The sequence below is a fragment of the Carcharodon carcharias genome, chromosome 26 (assembly GCF_017639515.1).
Source record: "Carcharodon carcharias isolate sCarCar2 chromosome 26, sCarCar2.pri, whole genome shotgun sequence".
In the NCBI taxonomy this organism is placed as follows: domain Eukaryota; kingdom Metazoa; phylum Chordata; class Chondrichthyes; order Lamniformes; family Lamnidae; genus Carcharodon; species Carcharodon carcharias.
This window is the reverse complement of record NC_054492.1, coordinates 27957944-27978703: the sequence shown is the minus strand read 5'-3', so window position 1 is coordinate 27978703 and position 20760 is coordinate 27957944. Positions and strand designations below refer to the sequence as shown.

General features: G+C 40.3%; 1 protein-coding gene across 10 annotated transcripts in view; it reads right to left on the bottom strand.

Annotated features, from left to right (window-relative positions):
- The window catches only part of map2k5 (mitogen-activated protein kinase kinase 5), a 275892-nt gene that overhangs the window by 46065 nt on the left and 209067 nt on the right, over window positions 1–20760 (bottom strand). For 4 of the 10 annotated variants that reach the window (XM_041174729.1, XM_041174734.1, XM_041174732.1 and 1 more), the window contains one exon: window positions 14415–14444. The exons of 2 other annotated variants lie outside the window; for them this stretch is intronic. In XM_041174729.1, the coding sequence (XP_041030663.1) occupies window positions 14415–14444 (30 nt within the window). Of the gene's footprint in view, window positions 1–4245; window positions 4339–5197; window positions 5231–14414; window positions 14445–20760 lie in introns of those variants that run through there. 4 more of the 10 variants (XM_041174736.1, XM_041174728.1, XM_041174730.1 and 1 more) reach the window with 2 other exon arrangements.

Sequence of the window (20760 nt, the reverse complement as noted above, 5' to 3'; positions counted from 1 at the left end):
AGAAGAGTGGAAGACCTGAAAATAGCAGCCGGCATCATTATATCCTAGCCTTTGTGATTTGATTCCAGAGCTGATGTTTCGGGAGGGAGCCATGGTCCTCCATGTCAGAGGGCATAGGAAATCCCAGGCCAGATGTTAACCTGGCCCCAGTCAGTCGGAAACTGGCAGTCAAGTGGCAACTTGTTCACGCACAATAAAGAGGCAGAACTGATACTCATCTTGGGGTGCCTTGAACTATCAAATTGCTACTTAGGATTGTTAGTCTTACATGGTTCCCATACAAAGAAGGGAGATTTGGAGTTTCTGGTGCAGGAGACATGATTTCCTGCCAGCTTGGGGGTGCAAGTACTGGAGTTGCAGCCATTGTGGTAAGGGAAGGTGTCAGCTCCATGCTAATTAAGTGCCCTCCCCATAAGTGCCCTCTATGCTCTGGTAAGGCCAGCGCTGGAAGCCTCTAGTAGACACAAATCTGGCATAGGTGGTAGGATCACCATGTATGGAATTTCAGGGCCTGACAGTTTAGTGCTGAGTGTGGCCAGTTGTATGCCAATACAATCTGATTTGAAACTGTCCAAACTAATTTCACAAGAAATGAATATTTACTTTGGAATAAATACCCCGAATATAATAAATACCACAAGAAGGATCTATATAATTCATTTGAATGCACTTTCAAAGCATTTTACAAATGTACGTAATTCAATCCATGCACAACTTAATTCAGCAAATTGTTGGTAAAAAAAATATATTTCCAAAGATGTGTGCTCCCCTACTCTTATGCTGGGACAGCATGGACTTTTACAGCCAACGGGCAGAGATTGTATTCCGTTTGGCAGCACTAGATTTAAATTTGCATCTCGAGGATAAAAGGACAATGTTCAAAACCACTGTGCTCCCAGACTCCAATGATTTATTAATAACAAGGTTACTATGTTGCCAAACAGCACACAAGCCTAAAATCTACCAACATAGTGGTGTCACCCTTCTGTATGAAAAGAGCTCACCTCTTTTCCCTATTCTGTGCTTGGATAACTCAACTCTGCTCCTCACTCTGTGTTGAAGTAGCTCCCTTTTCTTTGTTGGGATAGCTCACCTCTGCTCCCCATTCTGTGCTGGGACACTCACCCCTGCTCCTCATTCAGTGCTGGGATAGCTCACCTCTGCTCCCTACTCTGTGCTGAGATAGCTCATCCCTGTTTCCCATACTGTGCTGAGACACTAACCCCTGCTCCCTATTCTGTGCTGGGGCACTCATCTCTGCCCCCATTTTGTGCTGGGATAGTTCATCTCTACTCCCCCATTTTGTGCTGGATAGGTCACCTGCTCCCCCATTTTGTACTGGATAGCTCACTTCAGCCCCCATTCTGTGCGGCGACACTCGTCTCTGCTCCCTACTCTGTGCTGGGATAGCTCAGCTCTGCTCCCCATTCTGCACTGGGACAGCTCAACTCTGCTCCTCATTTGTGCTGGCCCAGCTCAACTCTGCTCCTTATTTGTGCTGGGATAGCTCACCTCTGCTCCCAACTCTGCTGGGATAGTGTGGACTTTTACAGCCAAAAGGCAGAATTTCTATTCCATTTAGCAGCGCTGGATTCAAATTTGTGTCTCGAGGATAAAAGGAAAATGTTCAAAACCACTATGCCCTCAGACTCCAATGATTTATTAATAACAAGGTTGCTTTGTTGCCAAACAGCACACAAGTCAAAAATCTACCAACATACACTGCTGTCACCCTCCTGTATGAAAATACTCAAAATAAATGTCCTGATTGGTCTATTTCCCATCTCCCTCCCCAATCGTCCAACCAAGACCCACAGCATTAATTAAAAATGCTGACAAATTGCAACTTTAATGTGATATAATTATTTTCCATTACATTATGCAGGAACACAATGCATGAGCTCAATGTTTCACTTGAATCTGACAATGCAGTACCAGTATAATTGATTCATTCTATCAATTAAATACAACTGTGTAGCCTTGCTTTTTCTTTCTCCTCCCTGCACAATCCCCAACCACTTTAAAGGTACTGGAGAGACCTGCTAGTCAGAAATATTAGCTACCAGCTCTACTTCAGATAAACTACTTTTAAGATTGAGTTATGTTCTAAATTGTCATTAACATTTTAAAAAAGCAGAATCAACCAATTCAATGAGGATTTGTGCCCATGCCCCAAGCAAAGTGCAGCAACTTGCTTCACTTACTTACATTTTACATACATTTTATTAATTGTGCGTGTTCTACCTAAACATTTCTAGATGTTTAGATTGATTCAGACCGACATTCTATGTAAAGAGCATTACCGACATGTTGTGGTCCAATGGCTTCATTATACGTAATTCCTCCATGCAGACACTTCAATTGTACAGCTTGTCAGTTCAGGTTATAAAGATGTTTTTAAAGTGGTTTCTATAAAACTTTACCTACCTCTCCCAGCCTTGCTCTTTCTCTTCTGTTTGTTCCCTTAACAAAAACTTGCTTGCAACCAAATTTGATATGTAAAATAAGGTATGACCACGAACCTTTTCTACCAAAATAACCAGCACATATGTATATAGCCGTTGTGCTTTCCCTTAAGATACACCATAATTAATTTTGAATATTTGATCTTTGTGTGCAAATTATATATATCATACACACATATATATAGTTGAGAAATAAATGCATATGCAAACAATATTATGAATCTGTGTACTAATGTCAAGATGAATGCAAAATATTTTCCATTAATACTTCTATAGGACGAAGAATCAGAAATGTGTGCCAGAATCAGAGAGAATATAGCCTCTCCTCCTACAAAACAAAACATATTAATTGAGAAGGATATACAATTTAAAAAGGGCCAAAATCATCATGTTCACACATTCAAATTGCACCAGTATATCTTTGGTAGGCACAGTGTGATTGCTTTAACTTTTGTATTTGTGATTAATTTTAATTATAAGTTTCAGACAACTACTAATGACTCATTTAGACTGGGGCAAGAACTGGGCAATGGATACCCGTACAAACGTATACTAGATCAACCATAACCTGTTGGAATGGTCTGTGGCTGTTTAGTTGGCTGTGAATTACGAACTCCCACTGGTTTCTCACCTGCAGCATGCATATACAAATTGGTGGTACTGCAAAGATACTATGATACCGTTGCATCTAGACTTGAATGGACTGGAAAACTAGAGAATGGGATGTAACAGCAGTTTCACTGCAATTAGTTTCTTCAAAATTCAGAAACGAACTACCAAGATAGGTTGGATAGAATCCACCCTAGTTCACTGCCTGGTAGCATCTTTACTGGTAACTGGAGCTCATGAGGGAATTTAAGAGTTCTCCAATGGTTCATTGATAATTAAGATATAAAGTATTCAAAAAGATGACATAAGAGAATATCACTATAAATATAAAAACAGATAATTAAAAGGGAAAAGAGTGAATCACAAGGGGAAAAAGGTCCACCAATTTAAATAAACGTATTGCAAAATTGGTATCTGAATAGAAATGATGAATTAAAAACTTTCAAAACAATTTAATAAGGTTTAGTGGAGAATTGATAGAAATGTAGCTTAGCAATCATGGCTTGAAAAGTCAACCTAATTGTGAAAATGCTATAGTAGGTTGAATTGCAATGGGACTGTAATGCATTAATGAGCACTAATTTCCTGTGCAAAGAGCAGTGAGACACAGGTTTGAATCCCCCACACAATGAGGTTGCTGATACTACTCCTGTTGATGTGGGAGCTGCTGAAAGGAATTTGTATCATCCCTGGACAGCTTTAAGAGGCCTTCAAATAGCCGCTCTAGAGGAGCATTGAAATAAGCCTTAGACCCAGTTGCCAGCTATATGTCTGCCCCCTCAGCCACAGGAGATAGCTGGGTAAGAAAAAACAAAAAGAGGAGAAAAGTAGGGCTGGGGAAATATATTTAGTGGACAACACATCATAAAATATGGTGAAGATGTTTAATTTCTTGGAAATGGTCACAAAGAATACAATTTCATTTTGAAAAAAGCATACTTTTGAGCAAAACATTCTCAAGCAGATCAGGGAAAACACTTATTAAGTCTGATTAAGAGTTAATTAATTTATTGAAGTAACACCACTGATTGCATGCATGAATGCAAGGCAGGTGGGTGGTTATGTAGTTGCTCAGTTTCTCACAAAGCTGAGCATCTGATAGAGCGATGGAAATTACAAAGTAAATTTTATTAAAATTTTGCAGACATTTAGGGGAAATTCAAATTAAAACACTGAAGCAACGAATCTATGCGCAGACAAACTGACGAGAAAACAGAAAGCCTCTTGCCTTCTCCGTCAAAAAAGGCTCCATTTCTAGAAGAGCCTGGAACACAATTAGACACACATTTTTGCTTCAGAGTTTCATATTCTATGCAAGACAAAAGAGTTAAAATTAAACAGAGTTGTTTCAGTTTGTAATATTCTCAAACATGGAAATAATTAGTTGTGTTTAGAAAGACAGTTTAATTTGCACCTGTTAGTACATGCAAAATTGAGTGTCACAGAAATCACATCTCCAAGCTCTTAATAATGATCACACTTTATATATCAACTTGGAAGGAGTTAATGGAGCAGTTCGAGTTATTTTTAAATCAGTGTATGATACATGTGCCAATATTGCATTTAGTTTTTAATTTTCCATGTTGGGAAAGATTTAAATAACATGTTTATTTCACAAAATCACTGGGATGGATTGGTTTCAAGTTTGAGTTTCTGTATTTGTTTCAATAACTAAAGTTCCACCCAGAAAAAGAAAAACAAAATGAGGTTCCATCACCTATACCACAAAACTAAAATTATTATTGGTCCTGGATTTAAATAGATCTTTTCATAATCTCTCTAGTGCTTTTTAAATTATTAGCTATCCAACCTATTCTTAAAAATTGTACTCCTTAGTTTTTAACCTTTTTTCTCATTTATATATTTTTCCATTCCATCCTTTAAATCATTTCCTTGACATTATTCATCTCCTCACCACCTTGTCATAAATCAGGATCAGTGTCTTTGTTGAATGAAAGCATTCCAAAACAGCAACAAGCAGATGTGAAGCTGATGCCGAAAATTGCTAAGAGAACCCAGACTCGATCATCAAAGGAAGACAGGCAAACAAAGATGGTGATGGGGAAAGAAACAGGTAGCTTGTTGATAGCACAAAAAAGTCAAAGCTGTATTTGGGAACCTACCACTTCATTCAGAACTTCCCCAGATCTTAGCACCTGCCAGGTTAAGTGCAAAAATGATAATCAGAATCAAAAATACTATTCTGTGTATGAAATACACAGTATAGTATTAAAATATCACAAAACTTAGTTTTTATAAATGTATATATGTAATATATATACTATATAAAAACGTATGACTTTGTAAGAATAGTGTTTCTTTAAAACCAAAAAGGGGAAGTTAATTATTTTTTAAAAACTTTCAAAATGCCATTTACCACATATACTGTACAATGATATGAAAGGGATTTGTATTTATATAGCATCTCAGCATGTTCTTAGAATATCTCAAAGCAAACTACAACCAAAGAAGTGCTTCTGAAGTGCAACCATTTGTTAAGTAGATGAAGCACATATTTTCACTAGGGAGGGAATTAATTCCTCCAAACATAAGCCTGATTTCAACTGAAAAGAAATTGCCATACACTTGAAAATTAATTTGACTGTTTATGGTAAAAAAAAATATCGGGAGGAAATATGGAAAACTCGTGTTGAAAAAAGTAGCACATCTGCTATTAGAAAACTTATGACTGGTTTCAAACCAGTAACCCCCATAGGAGGTCTCTTAACATCCATAAGGTAAAAAGATGAGTTGGTGTCTTGGATGTAGACATTTCACCAGAAAGTCACTAGTTCTGACAAAAGCAATTATAACCTATTGTTAACTTTGTAGATGCTGATGGACCGGCTGTGCATTTAGAACATTTTCTGCTTTTATTTCAGATTTCCAGCATTTGCAGTTTTCACTTTTTAACATCTTTCTGCTGCGCGTTCAATCAATTTTGAGCACTTTGTTAGTTTTCCTGTGGCAGTTCACCATTTAATCAATGCCTCTGGTTAAGGCGAAGGAAAAAAAGGATGACTTTCATTGTCAGGTTTTTTTTATTTTGGTTGCCATGGCAATGCTTTTTGACGGAAAGTGGCTGTGTAGACCTTCCACTGTTCCCTTTTACATGATTATCAAAAGCACAATCAGAGTAGTAAAATGGATTCACCTACCTGAAACGTAACTTACAGAAGAAACCAGCTATAGCTTTCATCTCTATCTTCCAAACTGAAATTATGACTTGCCCTTAAGCTCTTCTTGGAGAGATTTACCAGTGACCCAGGTCGGATCTTCCCATATCAGTTGACAAATTTTTATCTCTAATACTTTTATCACCTAGTGAAAATTCACTGCTTTTCAGACCATTGTCTGTTTGTTCATCGAAGAAACAGATCTTGGAGTGCTCGCTAATTATTTGGGTGACAAAGCTTCTCATAGGCTGCACGTGAGGTTTTATATATTATAGGAATATGATTGGCACTTAAGTAGTACAGCACATCTCAAGGTTGCTCAACTCCACACATTTAACTTGAGCTTAGTGCATTTTTGTGGTGCAATAAAGTAATTTTTTTTTAGAAAAAGCAGATTAAAACCGAGCGTTCAATATCTGCAGCTTTTGGAGCTAGGCTCAAGCACTCAAGTTATAATTCCAGCTTCAATTTAACAAGTGAATTTGATTGCCCTAATTTCCTGAGTTTTTCTGCTTACAAGAGGAGAAACAAAAATCACCCATTTAAGTATTTTGCTCATGGAGCTGCATGAAAGAAATATGTAGTCCAGACTGACCCTGGTTTCTGAATGATGGAGGAAAAAGGGGTCTAAAATAGGAGATAGGAATTCTAAGGCAAAAAATAGATATGAATTGTTAACTTTAAAAAGGTCCATTGTTCCATCCTCTGTTGGAAAAACTGATGATCAAATAATTTGTTTTTGCAAAAATGATTTGACCCCTCCAAATACCACCATTACAGAGGTGGTAGCATAGAGTGTTGTCACTAGGCTAACAATCCAGAGACCCAGGGTAATGTTCTGGGGACCCAGGTTCAAATCCCACCACAGCAGATTCAATAAAAATCTGGAATTAAAAGTCTATTGATGACTACAAAACCATGTCGGTTATCATACAAACCCATCTGGTTCACTAATGTCCTTTAGGGAATGTCCTTACCTGGTCTGGCCGATGTGTGACTCCAGACCCACATCAATGTGGTTGACTCTTAAATACCCTTTGAAATGGCCTGGCAAGCCATTCAGTTGTATCAAACTGCTAAAAACAAGTCAATAAGGAATGAAACTGGATGGACCACCCGGAATACTGCAGCGACTCAAAGTGGCAGCTCACCACCACCTTCTCAAGGGCAATTAGAGCTGGCCAATAAATGCTGGCCTAGCCAGCGATGCCCACATCCCATAAATGAATAAAACAAAAGTCCCCCTCCAAGTCAAGCACCATCCTCACCTAGAAATGACGTCCTTTTATTAATACTGGGCCAAAATCCTGGAATTTGCTACATAAGAGTAGTGTACTTTCACTACACAGAATGCAGCGGTTCAAGAAGGCAGCCCACCAGTACCTTCTCACGGGCAATTAGGGATGGGCAATGAACACTGGCCTTTCCAGCAATGCCTGAAACCCATGATGAATAAGGAAAAAAGATAACTCTTTCCATTAATTTCCCCACTTGGAGGATACTGTTATTTCCTTCTGTGACTTGCATTTCCTGAAACTGACCTGATATCCTGGCCAGAAAGGAAAGGACGCACAAAGCTGAGGAATATCTCCACAAGGAGAAAAAGTATATACAGTCACTTGGTCGTACAAAACTTGAATACTGCTGAAAGGAGAAACATGTTGCTGAAGCGTTTCATCTTGCACTCCACAGGGCAAACCCAAGAATGCCAAATTTCAAATGATTACAACAATTTATACTACAGGAGGAATGGGTGCTCATTGATTGGCTGACACAATGTCATGGAGAAAGCAATGGGGAACTATAGGCTCCCCAAGCTCCCGGGTAATTAAATAAAAGGTGCAAGGCTTGAACATATTCCTTCTGTTTGCAGTGAACGGGTCCTTGCATTTGAATGTTTATCACTTCCAGTAAGCATAAATAAGCCACGTTATGAGCTCGACTGATTATCTCAAATCGGTTGTTAGTGCACTAGGTTTAGCTTCACGGTTCACAACATGACATGCGCACATCAGGATCAGGCAGTTTGAGAGATAAGTGAATGAAAGGAAGCGAAGGAGGATAGAAAAGGAAGTGCAAAAAGAGTCATGGTACTCTCCACAGACAAAAGAGACGTCTAAAAGAAAGCACAAACCACACACCTGAGAGCTCCAATTAGAGAGATGTTAATGTATGTATGTAGCAGACTACATACCTGTCCTCTGTATTGAGGAACGTGTGTGGTGTGCAATGTGTGGGAGGGGCTGATGGGATGCAAGGTAAGAACAAGTACAAAAAAAATCCTTAAAAATAATGTAGTGATGACTAATATGAATTGATTTTATTAAGTGGAACACACCGGATTAATCGCTGCTATAGCAGTAGGCAGATCCAAATTGCCTCGCTCATAGTGCACAAACTAATGTCTATTTAAACTATCCAAAGAAGTCTTATCGGCCAGTATTTCTGTAGAATTGCTCTCAAGTGTCCTTTAATCACGCCCAAATAAGTGCACCCAGGCACTCTGATTAGTTAACTATATACTCGCAAGTACTGAAGACATCAATATGCAGCAAAGCTCTCCTGGGGGTGAAAAATACTTTATACAAAAGAACTTAATGGAAAAATTATGCCTTTTAAAAGCAAATCTAAATGGATAGTGTTAAAACCAAGTTCATATAATCTGGAAGGGCTCAGTTTACTGACATTAATTTAGAATTAAAGCTGATATAACATAGAACATATATATATATAAATAGCCATGCTTTTTGTCTTGCAGTCAACAGGACAGAATCGCAAGAATATCAAATTTTAACGGGAACAATAAATTATACTGCATGAGAAAAGGCTGCTGAGTAGTTGGCAAGTGGACTCTGATTGATCAAGGTGTTGCCATGAAGAATACACCAGGCAACAATTATTCTCAAGCTTTTTGTTAAAATTCAAACCAGGCAAGTCAACTCAGGTTGAGGTGCTGCAATGTGGGACTGCCCAGGGAAACGCTGACCCTCACGCTTTTATTTAGTTGAAAAAGGCGCAATGCCTGGATATGTTCTTTCTGTTTACAGAGGACAGAGCCATGCATATGAATATATGTAGCTTCCAGCGAACGTAAGTGAGCCCCATTGCGAGCCCAACTGATAATCTCGAATTGGTTGTTAGTGCAATTCTTAGAACACTCGGGGTTGTTACATAAGTGCTGCCCAATCGCGGAATCACATCTAGTGTTGGACCTTATGCTGTGTTTTGAAAGGTTGAGTATGGTCTATACTCTGTCTATTGTGAACAGTTGAAGGGACGTAATGTTTACTATGATCCCCCAGTCGTTGGCACTTATGGCCTACATGCCAGGCATCACACTGGCACTGAAATTCATTAAACACGTTACTCATTTGCCTGGTAGGCAGAACGTTTTTTAGACTTCATGACTGCATCCTGTTAGTGGAGAATACCACTGCTGCATAGTAGCAGCGAGAAATATGTATTGCTCATATTTTTCTTTTATTCATTCATGGGATGTGGGCTTCACTGGCTGGGCCAGCATTTATAGCTCATCCCTAATTGCCCTTGAGAAGGTGGTGGTGAGCTGCCTTCTTGAATCACTGCAGTCCATGTGGTGTAGGTACACCCACAGTGCTGTTAGGAAGGGAGTTCCAGGCTTTTGACCCAGCAACAGTGAAGGAATGGCAATATATTTCCAAGTCAGGATGGTGAGTGGAGGGTGAATTTCTAGGTGGTAGTGTTCCCATCTATCTGCTGCCTTTGTCATTTTAGATGGTAGTGGTCGTGGGTTTGAAAGGTGCTGTCAAAGAAGCCTTGGTGAATTCCTGCAGTGCATCTTGTAGATGGTACACACTGCTACTACAGTGCATCTGCGGTGGAGGGAGTGAATGTTTGAGACTCTTCCAGGGTAATATGATGTAGGTTTGGCACTTTTCAGAACCAAACGTGACAGCCTTAGGCCCATTCGTAAGCTTGAGAATAACTGTTGCCTGGTGCATTCTCCGTGGCAAGACCTCGGCCAACCAGAGCAAACTTGCCAGCCAAACAGCACTATTTTCTCATGCAGTGTAAATTGCTGTTCCCATTGAAATTTGGTACTCTTGTGATTCTGTCCTGATGAGTGCAAGAAGAAAAGCTTTGACAGCATATCTCTTTTTACAGCAATACTCAAGTTCTATACTAGCAAGCAAATATCCGGGGCTTTTGATCCTTGATCAGCAAAGTGGCTTGCTCCAAAAGCAACTGGCCCGCTCCCTCTCTAGAGTCAGGCCATTTATTTTTGGAGGTAAGGGGGAGAAGAAAATATTGCAAGATTGACATAAGCCTATTTTGTGCTTACTTTGGGTTCAATTAGCATTTATAACTGAAAACAGATTAGGAAAATTGAGCCCTAAGTGATTTGTATAATACTATGGTCAGGTTTGGGGATAGAATATACTGACCCAAACTCCTTACACCAATAGAGAGTACCAAAACATCTCATTAAAATAGGGTAAAGCAATTAATAGAGCTAATTATTGTGTCAGCTTATATAATAGAAATTCAATCAGTGCTTATTCATTCTAAAGTTGCATATGCTCTACAAATTAAAACCATTTGTGTCAGGAATACTCATTACTCAAACAAAATGCACCCTTGAGAAAATAATAAAACAATTTTGCTTCAATTCAAGAAATGAAATGTTTAAAAACAGTAAAATTCTCTTTATTAGGTTGACTGAACAGGGTCTATATCTTGGCCACATTCGGGAAAACCCAACATTTTCATATAAACTAAGCTTTGGATTTCTGTATTACATGTATTCCAGACATGCATAATTGATTGATTTGTAAATAAAATTCAATTTATTTCTATTAGATCAAAATATTTTGCCTCCCAAACAAAAAAGCAACTTTCATCTCTACTGGTGTCTCACATTGGCAAGTGCTGGACTGAAATTGTGGGGTCACTCTTTGCTTTCATGTGCTTCAATTCTAAGTAATTAAACCCACCCTAAAAAATATAGGATTATGCTTCAAAAGCTTTTAATAGGGCAATGATACGTACCCAGCAATCAATGGCAAAACTACATTACAATTAATCAGATAATTTGTATACTGGGGTATGAGTATGTGTAGTGTTGAAAATATCAGAAGCATCAAAACAAACTAGATGTTAACCTTCAGTTTCTCTGCACTTTTCTTTGACTGATAATTATTTAATTTAAAGTTTAAAGTACATCCTGCATTCTTGATATGTGCAGAGAAGTATTACTGCTTTTGTGACAGAGGACTAGTGAGCTTTATTTGATTACCTCAAAGCTGCTCTAGAGCATTATAAGAACGTAATGCACCATGAAGGGGCTTAGCACTTCAGTATACATTGCAACTCAAGGAAAAGAATGTGTTAAAATATTTACTTTTGATATTTCAAAAGTGATCAATCATGGAATGGTTACATTACAGCACAGATGGACACCATTCAGCCCTGATGTCCATACCCTCTGCAACAGCAAATCAGCTAGTCACATTCCCCCATTCTTTCCCTGTAGCCTTGCAATTTTTTCCTCTTCAGCTGCTTACCCAATTTCCTTTTGATACCATTTTGTATCTGCTTCCATTACACTCAGTGCATTCCACATCCTAACCACTCGCTGCATAAAGAAGCTATTCCTCTTGATGCATTTGGTTTTTTTTTGGCAATTACCTTAAATTGGTGTCCATTGGTTCCACCAATTGGAACAATTTCTCTCTATCTACTTTGTCTGAACCCCTCATAGTTTTAAACACTTCTATCAAATCTCCTCTCAACTTTCTCTTCTCTAAGGAGATCCAACCCCAGCTTCTCCAATCTATCTATCTAACTGATCCATCATCCCTGGAATAATACTTGTAACTCTTTTCTGCACCATCTCTAAAGCTTTCACATCCTCCCCAAAGTGTAGTGCCCATAATTGGAAACTATACTCCAGTTGAGGCTGAACCAGTGTTTTATAAAGGCTCATCATAACCTCCTTGGTTTTGTACTCTATGCCTCTATTTGTAAAGCCAATGCATTAGTAAAATATCACATAGTACATATGTAGGCAAACTACACATGGCAGGAATTGTAATGTTAGATAAACTGATGGACTGGTAAGAATTCTGTGCAATACTATAATGTTGGTTTAATCATCCCAGCAAATTCTTTCAGTGTTCTGCACCTGAAGAAATAAGCTTCCCTTCTGAAACAGGACTTTATAATTCAAATATTCATGCTATTTGTTAACATTATATTACAATAAATTAGTTGACCAAAAAATTATAATTGAATCTACAATTATGAGAAAAATTCATCCTGAAGTAACTGATTAAATAAGGATTTATTTAAAATTCTAAAAGGTGTCAATTTAAAAAAAACATTTTTTAATTTGCAACTGCAGTTTCCAAGTCAAACAAGCATTTAAATCCTTGATGAGTTGTCTGCTTCTGAATGAAAATGTTCAGGGCAAGTAGTGTCAATAATATGGATTATATTCAAAAGAAAGGAAGAAACCCTGGTACATGCAGCTTCAGGGATTGTCCTGCATTGACTCCAATTAGTACTCGACATCTATTCAGCAAACTTTTACTTTTCATTAAATTAGAGCTACATAAAGACCAAAAACATTTTTAAGTAGCAACAGAGGAGACTAACCTCCCAAAGGCTAGTGTCAGTTTTTAGCATAAATTCCTGTTATTTTTTTTCCCCTGATGAGAAAAAAAGGGAAAAAAAAGTATCTATATATTGTATTCAAAACGGAGCAGTTGCTTAAAATAACTTGGGGAATGAAAGTGTGCTATCAATCAAAACAGCATCTGCCGGCGGTTGTATAAACAGAAGATCAAATAAGATGTCTTCAAGGATTTTCAGTGTGAACCGTAAAAAACTTCATTAACTTCTGACAAAGAATGCAAATTAATCACAACATGGGGTGAAATGAAATTAAAGACTCTTTTCTAATCAATGACAAAGCAGGATGAAATATTTCGAGCCTCTTAATGTGAGGGATGTTTACAGCGTACTCGGCGAAGCCAAATGTAAGGTTTGAGTACAGTTCCACCTATGGCGGCTATTTAGGTCCCCCCAGAGCTATCTGCTTACAAGGAGTACATACATAGCACTGATACACAAACACACTAATCATCCAAATCTCAGGTGCATCCAATTTGTTATTCACACTCTTGGTGCCAGCAAAAAATGCCTGGTGCAGACAGATGCACCAGGAACCTTAACTGACAGTTTTGGCCTCCGGAAGTGCGATCACTACAGCAAAATCTAGTACAGCCTCCAGGTGAAATGTCTGGAGCTCCATATGGAGCAGGGAAAATTAACAACAAGATGAAAATCACTACTGCAGCAGGGAGTCTGAATGTTAAAAAAATGAAATTTAAAGATGAAGAAAGAGAAGTAATAAATTAATGGGGTGTGAAAACATTCAAAGCTTTACAATACCAGGGGCACTATTTGCACAGAAGTTATTTTTACTTCGGGTCATTTCAATGTAATTTATTAACCCGGCCTGGTTTCACAACCTAAGAGAAGTCACTCATTTTTTCCCCCTCCTTCCTTTATATGGAAGGGGAAGCAAAATCTCTTACACTTGTACCAGTAAATCATATATGTAATATTCAATCAATCATACACTTGGTTAATATGCTGACTTGCATCAACCTGCTTAGCTGTATAATATGTAACAGCCATTGGAAATCCTTCAAAAACAGATACAAGAGTCATTGTCATAATTTAAAAAAAACTTCGATGGAGAATGAACAGAAAAGAAAATATCAGCAAGAGGAGCAAATCTGAGCTGATTATTCAGTAAGCATGTTTGTAACACACACACACACACAATCTAACCATGCATATATTTGTATGTGTAATACAATCCTTATTTGCATAATAATAAGTTAATGGATGCTCAAAGAGTGTAGGCCGACAAGACTTTTAAATCAGACAAGCCAAAGACTGTTTACTCTATACACACCACAGCTGGGAGGGGCTGCTGGGGAGGGAGAAAGAGGGGATTAAAAAGTGGTTTCTAAAGCATTGGACAGATAGCTTATTTCAATTTAACACTGCAGCTTTATTTGTATGTGGCACAAACTTTCAGGATTGCTCCCTTGTACCTTCATACATAGGGATGAATGTCATGGTGGCAAAAGCCAGTAATGAACAATCTTACCTGAGGATATGGAAACCTCCCAAGAGCAAGCTGCAAAAGGAAATAATATTTGTCTAGTTATGGATCTGCATGTGGGGCATAGTCTCACTGTAAAACAAGAGCTTGAATTCTACCATTAAAAAAAATAAATGAAATTAACACTTCATAATTTTATTTTTAAAATCACTTCCAAAATGTAAAACTTCTTTAAAAAAGATAATTTAAACATAAGTCTAATATTGGATTTTATTTTAATCAAGGATAAATTCCTACACTGAGCTATTTTAAAAGAAAAGGGAACACATAGCATAGTATGTAATCTTCTTAGAAATAGCCCGCAGATATTTCACTGTACTAAATGTGCTTCAGATTTAATGAAGCTCTAATGTCCTTCTTAATTTTCCCTGTTTCTGTATCACCAGGGGTTGAAAGAGGCTGTATCTCCATAAGGATGCAGCCCTGATGAAAATTATCAACCACCGTTCCGCTTCTGAGTCCAAATCACAGCTTTTGCAGACATATGAATACATTTTTTTTCCAGTGTTACAGAGGAACGGTGCAAGTTTTAGCTGTTTCAGTGAAAGTGGGTAAAGGAAGCTTACTACATTATCATTAAAACATCAAATGCTACAGGCCATTTCCTGGAATGTGAATAGCTAACTAGAGTGCATTATGGGATAATGCAAGAAGCGCTTCAAGAAAATAAAATACTTTGTTGCTGAATACTTTTAAGATCATTACCATATAAATAATAAGAAATATGTGGAGTTTTGTGTATTGTGGCTGAGAGCACCCTATGTTAAGGTAAAACAATTTAGTCCACTAATGTGTGCTCTTGGCCACTACCAGCATTCTGGAAACTCAAACCAATACATCAATGGACGATCAAGAAAGAAAATACACATACATTTTTTGGTAACTTTTACATCTCTAAAACGAGACTTCCAGCATGCAGGAGCATTTCTGAAATCACAAATTCGCCACTTTGTTGTCATTATCCTACTCTTCACAAGTGCTCAGAGGGTTGGATTTTGTTGGGGCGGCAGTGGCCTGGGTGACGGGCTGGGAAACCGAAGGTAACCTCGCCTCAGCCATTTCAAGGAGGCCCAACCAGATTGTGTGGCAACAGGCAGCTAATAAACTGCTGTTGGAGTTCCCCATCCCTTTAAGGAACGATAATTGACCTCCAAGAGCTGCCATCCAAATGGAAAATCAGCTGCCTTTCAGTATTTTGTTTATTTGTTCATGGGATATGTGGGTCGCCGGCTAGGTCAGCATTTATTGCCCATCTTTAATCGCCCTTGAGAAGGTGGTGGTGAGAGTGGTGGCCATTGCTGGGACTGCACTCAGCTGGAAAGGCAGCATGTATGCTGCCCTTGGAACAAGGTAAGTGGGTGGGGTCTGTCAGACAAGTCAGGCAGGTGGGGAGGTGATGAGTGGTGTGGGGAATGGTTGGTATGCACAAGGGGGCTTGTTACTGCAGGGGCAGCCATTGACACTAGGGGGCCCCTCCGTGGACCACAGGTTGCCCGTGGGAGGGCTCAACTCCACCTGCCCACCCTGAGCCTGCAGAGACGCCACTAGCGTTTATCAGGCCGTCTCCCCACACGGCAGAGGGTCACCTGCCACTGGTAAAAACCAGTGCAAACTGCAAATCAAACCAAGTCTACATAGCTCTGTTGCACATAGTCTTTACCAACTGAGCTATTAAGGAAGCCAGAGTCCTTTAATGTTGTGAAATTCTTCTGTGTTACTATTATCTAAAACTGCTTCCATGATGAAGTCTGTAACCACTATTACATCCTATTACAAAGCTCAAAATGCTCTCTTAAAACATGATCAGTATTCAGGAAAAATCAATAGTTGTAACACTGACTTTTTCACACTTCAAGTGTACAAACTGAAAACATTTCTCAGTCACCAATCTAATAATACCATTATAGCATATATGTGGAGAGATAATGGGGAGGATGCCTATATTCTTGCTCAGATAGATCACTTAAGAAGATAGTTTTCACAGTCTTGACCAATATTACTCCCTCAATTACCACGCAACAAAAATAAACCAATTGGTCACATAGCTCTTTATTGGTTTTTGCCCACCCCAAGCCTGCAGAACATAATGGCTGTGTTTGCCTATGCTAGGAAATAACAACAGGTGCTCTTTTGAAGTAATTAATTACATACGAGATATGTTGGGAATTTCTGAGAGCCCAATAAAATGTTAAACAAGTCTTCATTTCTTTCTCATCATGTGCATGAGCAAGCCAACAGCACACATTTTTTTCACACTATCTTTGGCCTACCTGGTTAATTTCACCTATGCAGCATAGAAACATAAATTAATCCCAGGCCTCTGTTAATATTTCCTGTTGTACCAGTAAGAGGGAAACACTTGAGAGGTTTATTCATCCTGACAACCTCTCTCTCATGGGGAAAGGCACTTTGGCCTCTACCTAACCCCCTTTCCATATCCTGCACAAAGAATAGGGTGCTGTGGCTTTTGAATTGGCTTCAAAACTGGTTACATTTTAGTTTGATTGTCAAATATATCAATATATAAAAAAAATCAACTTCTACCATTATAAATTCCTGTGTCTTGATTTATAATGGAAATTGATGTTATACCCTCCTAGTATGAGGGCATTGCAGTAGGCACCCTCACTGGCAGGAGCGTGCAGATACAAAGATAAAAACAAAAAAACTGCGGATGCTGGAAATCCAAAACAAAAACAGAATTACCTGGAAAAACTCAGCAGGTCTGGCAGCATCGGCGGAGAAGAAAAGAGTTGACGTTTCGAGTCCTCATGACCCTTCGACAGAACTTGAGTTCGAGTCCAGGAAAGAGCTGAAATATAAGCTGGTTTAAGGTGTGTGTGTGGGGGGCGGAGAGATAGAGAGACAGAGAGGTGGAGGGGGTTGGTGTGGTTGTAGCGACAAACAAGCAGTGATAGAAGCAGATCATCCTTTTTCAAAGCTGCGCGTGCCCCCAGTTTCATTTTATTCTTCGGCTCATCCGACGCCTCAACAAGAAACTTTTTCTGTTTCTCTCAAGTGCTAAGGAACGCAAGCTCCAACAACTCATCGACACCAACACCCATCTAGGACCCTCCACCCCGGCCTGTCCCTCCGTCCCCACCCCATCTTCCAATCCCAGCCCCAGCCGTGTATTCACTATACCCCCTGACCTTCCCCTCTCCGATGCTGAACGTTCAGTGCTCAGCAAAGGACTTAGTTTCATACCCTTACGCCCTCACCTCAATGAATTTCGGGCTAGGCATGATACTGAACTCTTCTTCCGCCGTCTTCGTCTCCGGGCTCACTTCTTTGGGCAGGAGTCCTCTCCCAGTTCAACGGATCCTTTTACCCATCTTCAATATTCTCCCTCCACCTGGACCCCTCCCTCTGGATTCTTACCTTCTCTCGATCTTTTCATTGAGAACTGTCGGCGCGACATTAGTCGTCTCAATTTCTCTGCTCCTCTCACCCATTCTAACCTGTCTCTCTCTGAACTTACTGCACTCCATTCTCTCAGGTCCAACCCTGACATTGTCATCAAACCCGCTGACAAGGGTGGTGCTGTTGTTGTCTGGCGCACTGACCTCTACCACGCGGAGGCTGAGCGTCAACTCGCAGACACTTCCTCCTACCTCTCCCTGGACCATGACCCCACCACTGAACATCAAGCCACTGTTTCCAGGACTGTCACTGACCTCATCTCCTCTGGGGATCTCCCTCCCACAGCTTCCAACCTGATAGTTGCCCAACCTCGGACGGCCCGCTTCTATCTCCTACCCAAAATCCACAAACAGAACTGCCCCGGTAGACCGATCGTCTCAGCTTGCTCCTGCCCCACAGAACTCATTTCTCGTTATCTTGACTCCCTTCTCTCTCCCCTTGTCCAGTCCCTTCCCACCTACATCCGTGATTCCTCTGACACCTTACGTCACATCAACAATTTCCAGTTCCCTGGCCCCTACCGCTTCCTCTTCACCATGGACGTCCAATCCCTCTACACCTCCATCCCCCACCAGGATGGTCTGAGGGCCCTTAGCTTCTTCCTCGAACAGAGGCCCGAACAATCCCCATCCACCACTACTCTCCTCCTGGCTGAACTTGTTCTCACGCTGAACAATTTCTCCTTCAACTCCTCTCACTTCCTCCAAATAAAAGGTGTGGCTATGGGTACCCGCATGGGCCCCAGCTATGCCTGTCTCTTTATGGGGTATGTGGAACATTCCTTGTTGCAGTCCTACTCCGGCCCCCTTCCACAACTCTTTCTCCGGTACATCGATGATTACTTTGGTGCTGCTTCATGCTCTCGTCAGGACTTGGAAAAATTTATTAATTTTGCTTCCAATCTCCACCCCTCCATCATTTTCACGTGGTCCATCTCTGACACTTCCCTTCCCTTCCTTGACCTCTCTGTCTCAATCTCTGGTGATAGACTGTCCACCAATATCCATTACAAACCCACCGACACCCACAGCTATCTCGACTACAGCTCCTCACACCCCACTTCCTGTAAGGACTCCATCCCATTCTCTCAGTTCCTTCGCCTCCTGTCGCATCTGTTCCGATGATGCTACATTCAAAAACAGTTCCTCTGACATGTCCTCCTTCTTCCTTAACCGAGGTTTTCCACCCACGGTCGTTGACAGGGCCCTCAACCGTGTCCGGCCCATCTCCCGCGCATCCGCCCTCACTCCTTCTCCTCCCTCCCAGAAACATGATAGGGTCCCCCTTGTCCTCACTTATCACCCCACCAGCCTCCGCATTCAAAGGATCATCCTCCGCCATTTCCGCCAACTCCAGCATGATGCCACTACCAAACACATCTTCCCTTCACCCCCCTTATCGGCATTCCGTAGGGATCGCTCCCTCCGGGACACCCTGGTCCACTCCTCCATCACCCCCTACTCCTCAACCCCCTCCTATGGCACAACCCCTTGCCCACGCAAAAGATGCAACACCTGCCCCTTCACTTCCTCTCTCCTCACCGTCCAAGGACCCAAACACTCCTTTCAAGTGAAGCAGCATTTCACTTGCATTTCCCCCAACTTAGTCTACTGCATTCGTTGCTCCCAATGTGGTCTCCTCTACATTGGAGAGACCAAATGTAAACTGGGCGACCGCTTTGCAGAACACCTGCGGTCTGTCCGCAAGAATGACCCAAACCTCCCTGTCGCTTGCCATTTTAACACTCCACCCTGCTCTCTTGCCCACATGTCTGTCCTTGGCTTGCTGCATTGTTCCAGTGAAGCCCAACGCAAACTGGAGGAACAACACCTCATCTTCCGACTAGGGACTTTACAGCCTTCCGGACTGAATATTGAATTCAACAACTTTAGGTCGTGAGTCCCCTCCCCCATCCCCACCCCCTTTCTGTTTCCCCCTTCTTTTTTTTCCCAATAAATTATAAAGATTTTCCTTTTCCCACCTATTTCCATTATATAAAATAAAAAAAAAACCCACTAGAGCTATACCTTGAGTGCCCTACCATCCATTCTTAATTAGCACATTCATTTAGATAATATCACCAACTTTAACTTTAACACCTATGTGTTCTATTGTACTATTGTTGTTGACATCTTTTGATGATCTGCTTCTATCACTGCTTGTTTGTCGCTACAACCACACCAACCCCCTCCACCTCTCTGTCTCTCTATCTCTCCGCCCCCCACACACACACCTTAAACCAGCTTATATTTCAGCTCTTTCCTGGACTCGAACTCAAGTTCTGTCGAAGGGTCATGAGGACTCGAAACGTCAACTCTTTTCTTCTCCGCCGATGCTGCCAGACCTGCTGAGTTTTTCCAGGTAATTCTGTTTTTGTGTTGGCGTGCAGATACAATTTGGCAAGTTCAAATAAATAAGTTTCATTATAAATGTAGACAAAAGAACTTGTGATGGAAATCTATAAAAATAAGGACAGAATGTATGAATTTAAAATGGGTATCTTTATTTTCACATACCCTGATATAATTATCCTCTGCCATCTAACCCTGATTCAATTTAAGACCACACTTAGTCTTGACTCTCCATGCGTAATGCCTTGGGAGGCCAATTCTTTTAAAACAAAAATGAAATGTCCAACATGCATTGTGTCTTAAATTTTCATGCACGTTTCTGTGAAATTAAAAAAAGTCTGATCTTAAAATATAACTGATGCGAGGAAGGCACAGAATGCATCTTACAATTGACTTCAAAAGCCACTGTGTCCATGTAGCACGCCTACTTCTACATTAGAAGGTTTAAGTGCCATTCCAGGACTTAATCTAAGCTGACACCTCAATGGGATACCACTAGAGATGCTATCTTTTGGATGAGATGTTAAACCAAGGCTTGTCAGCTGTTACAAATATGA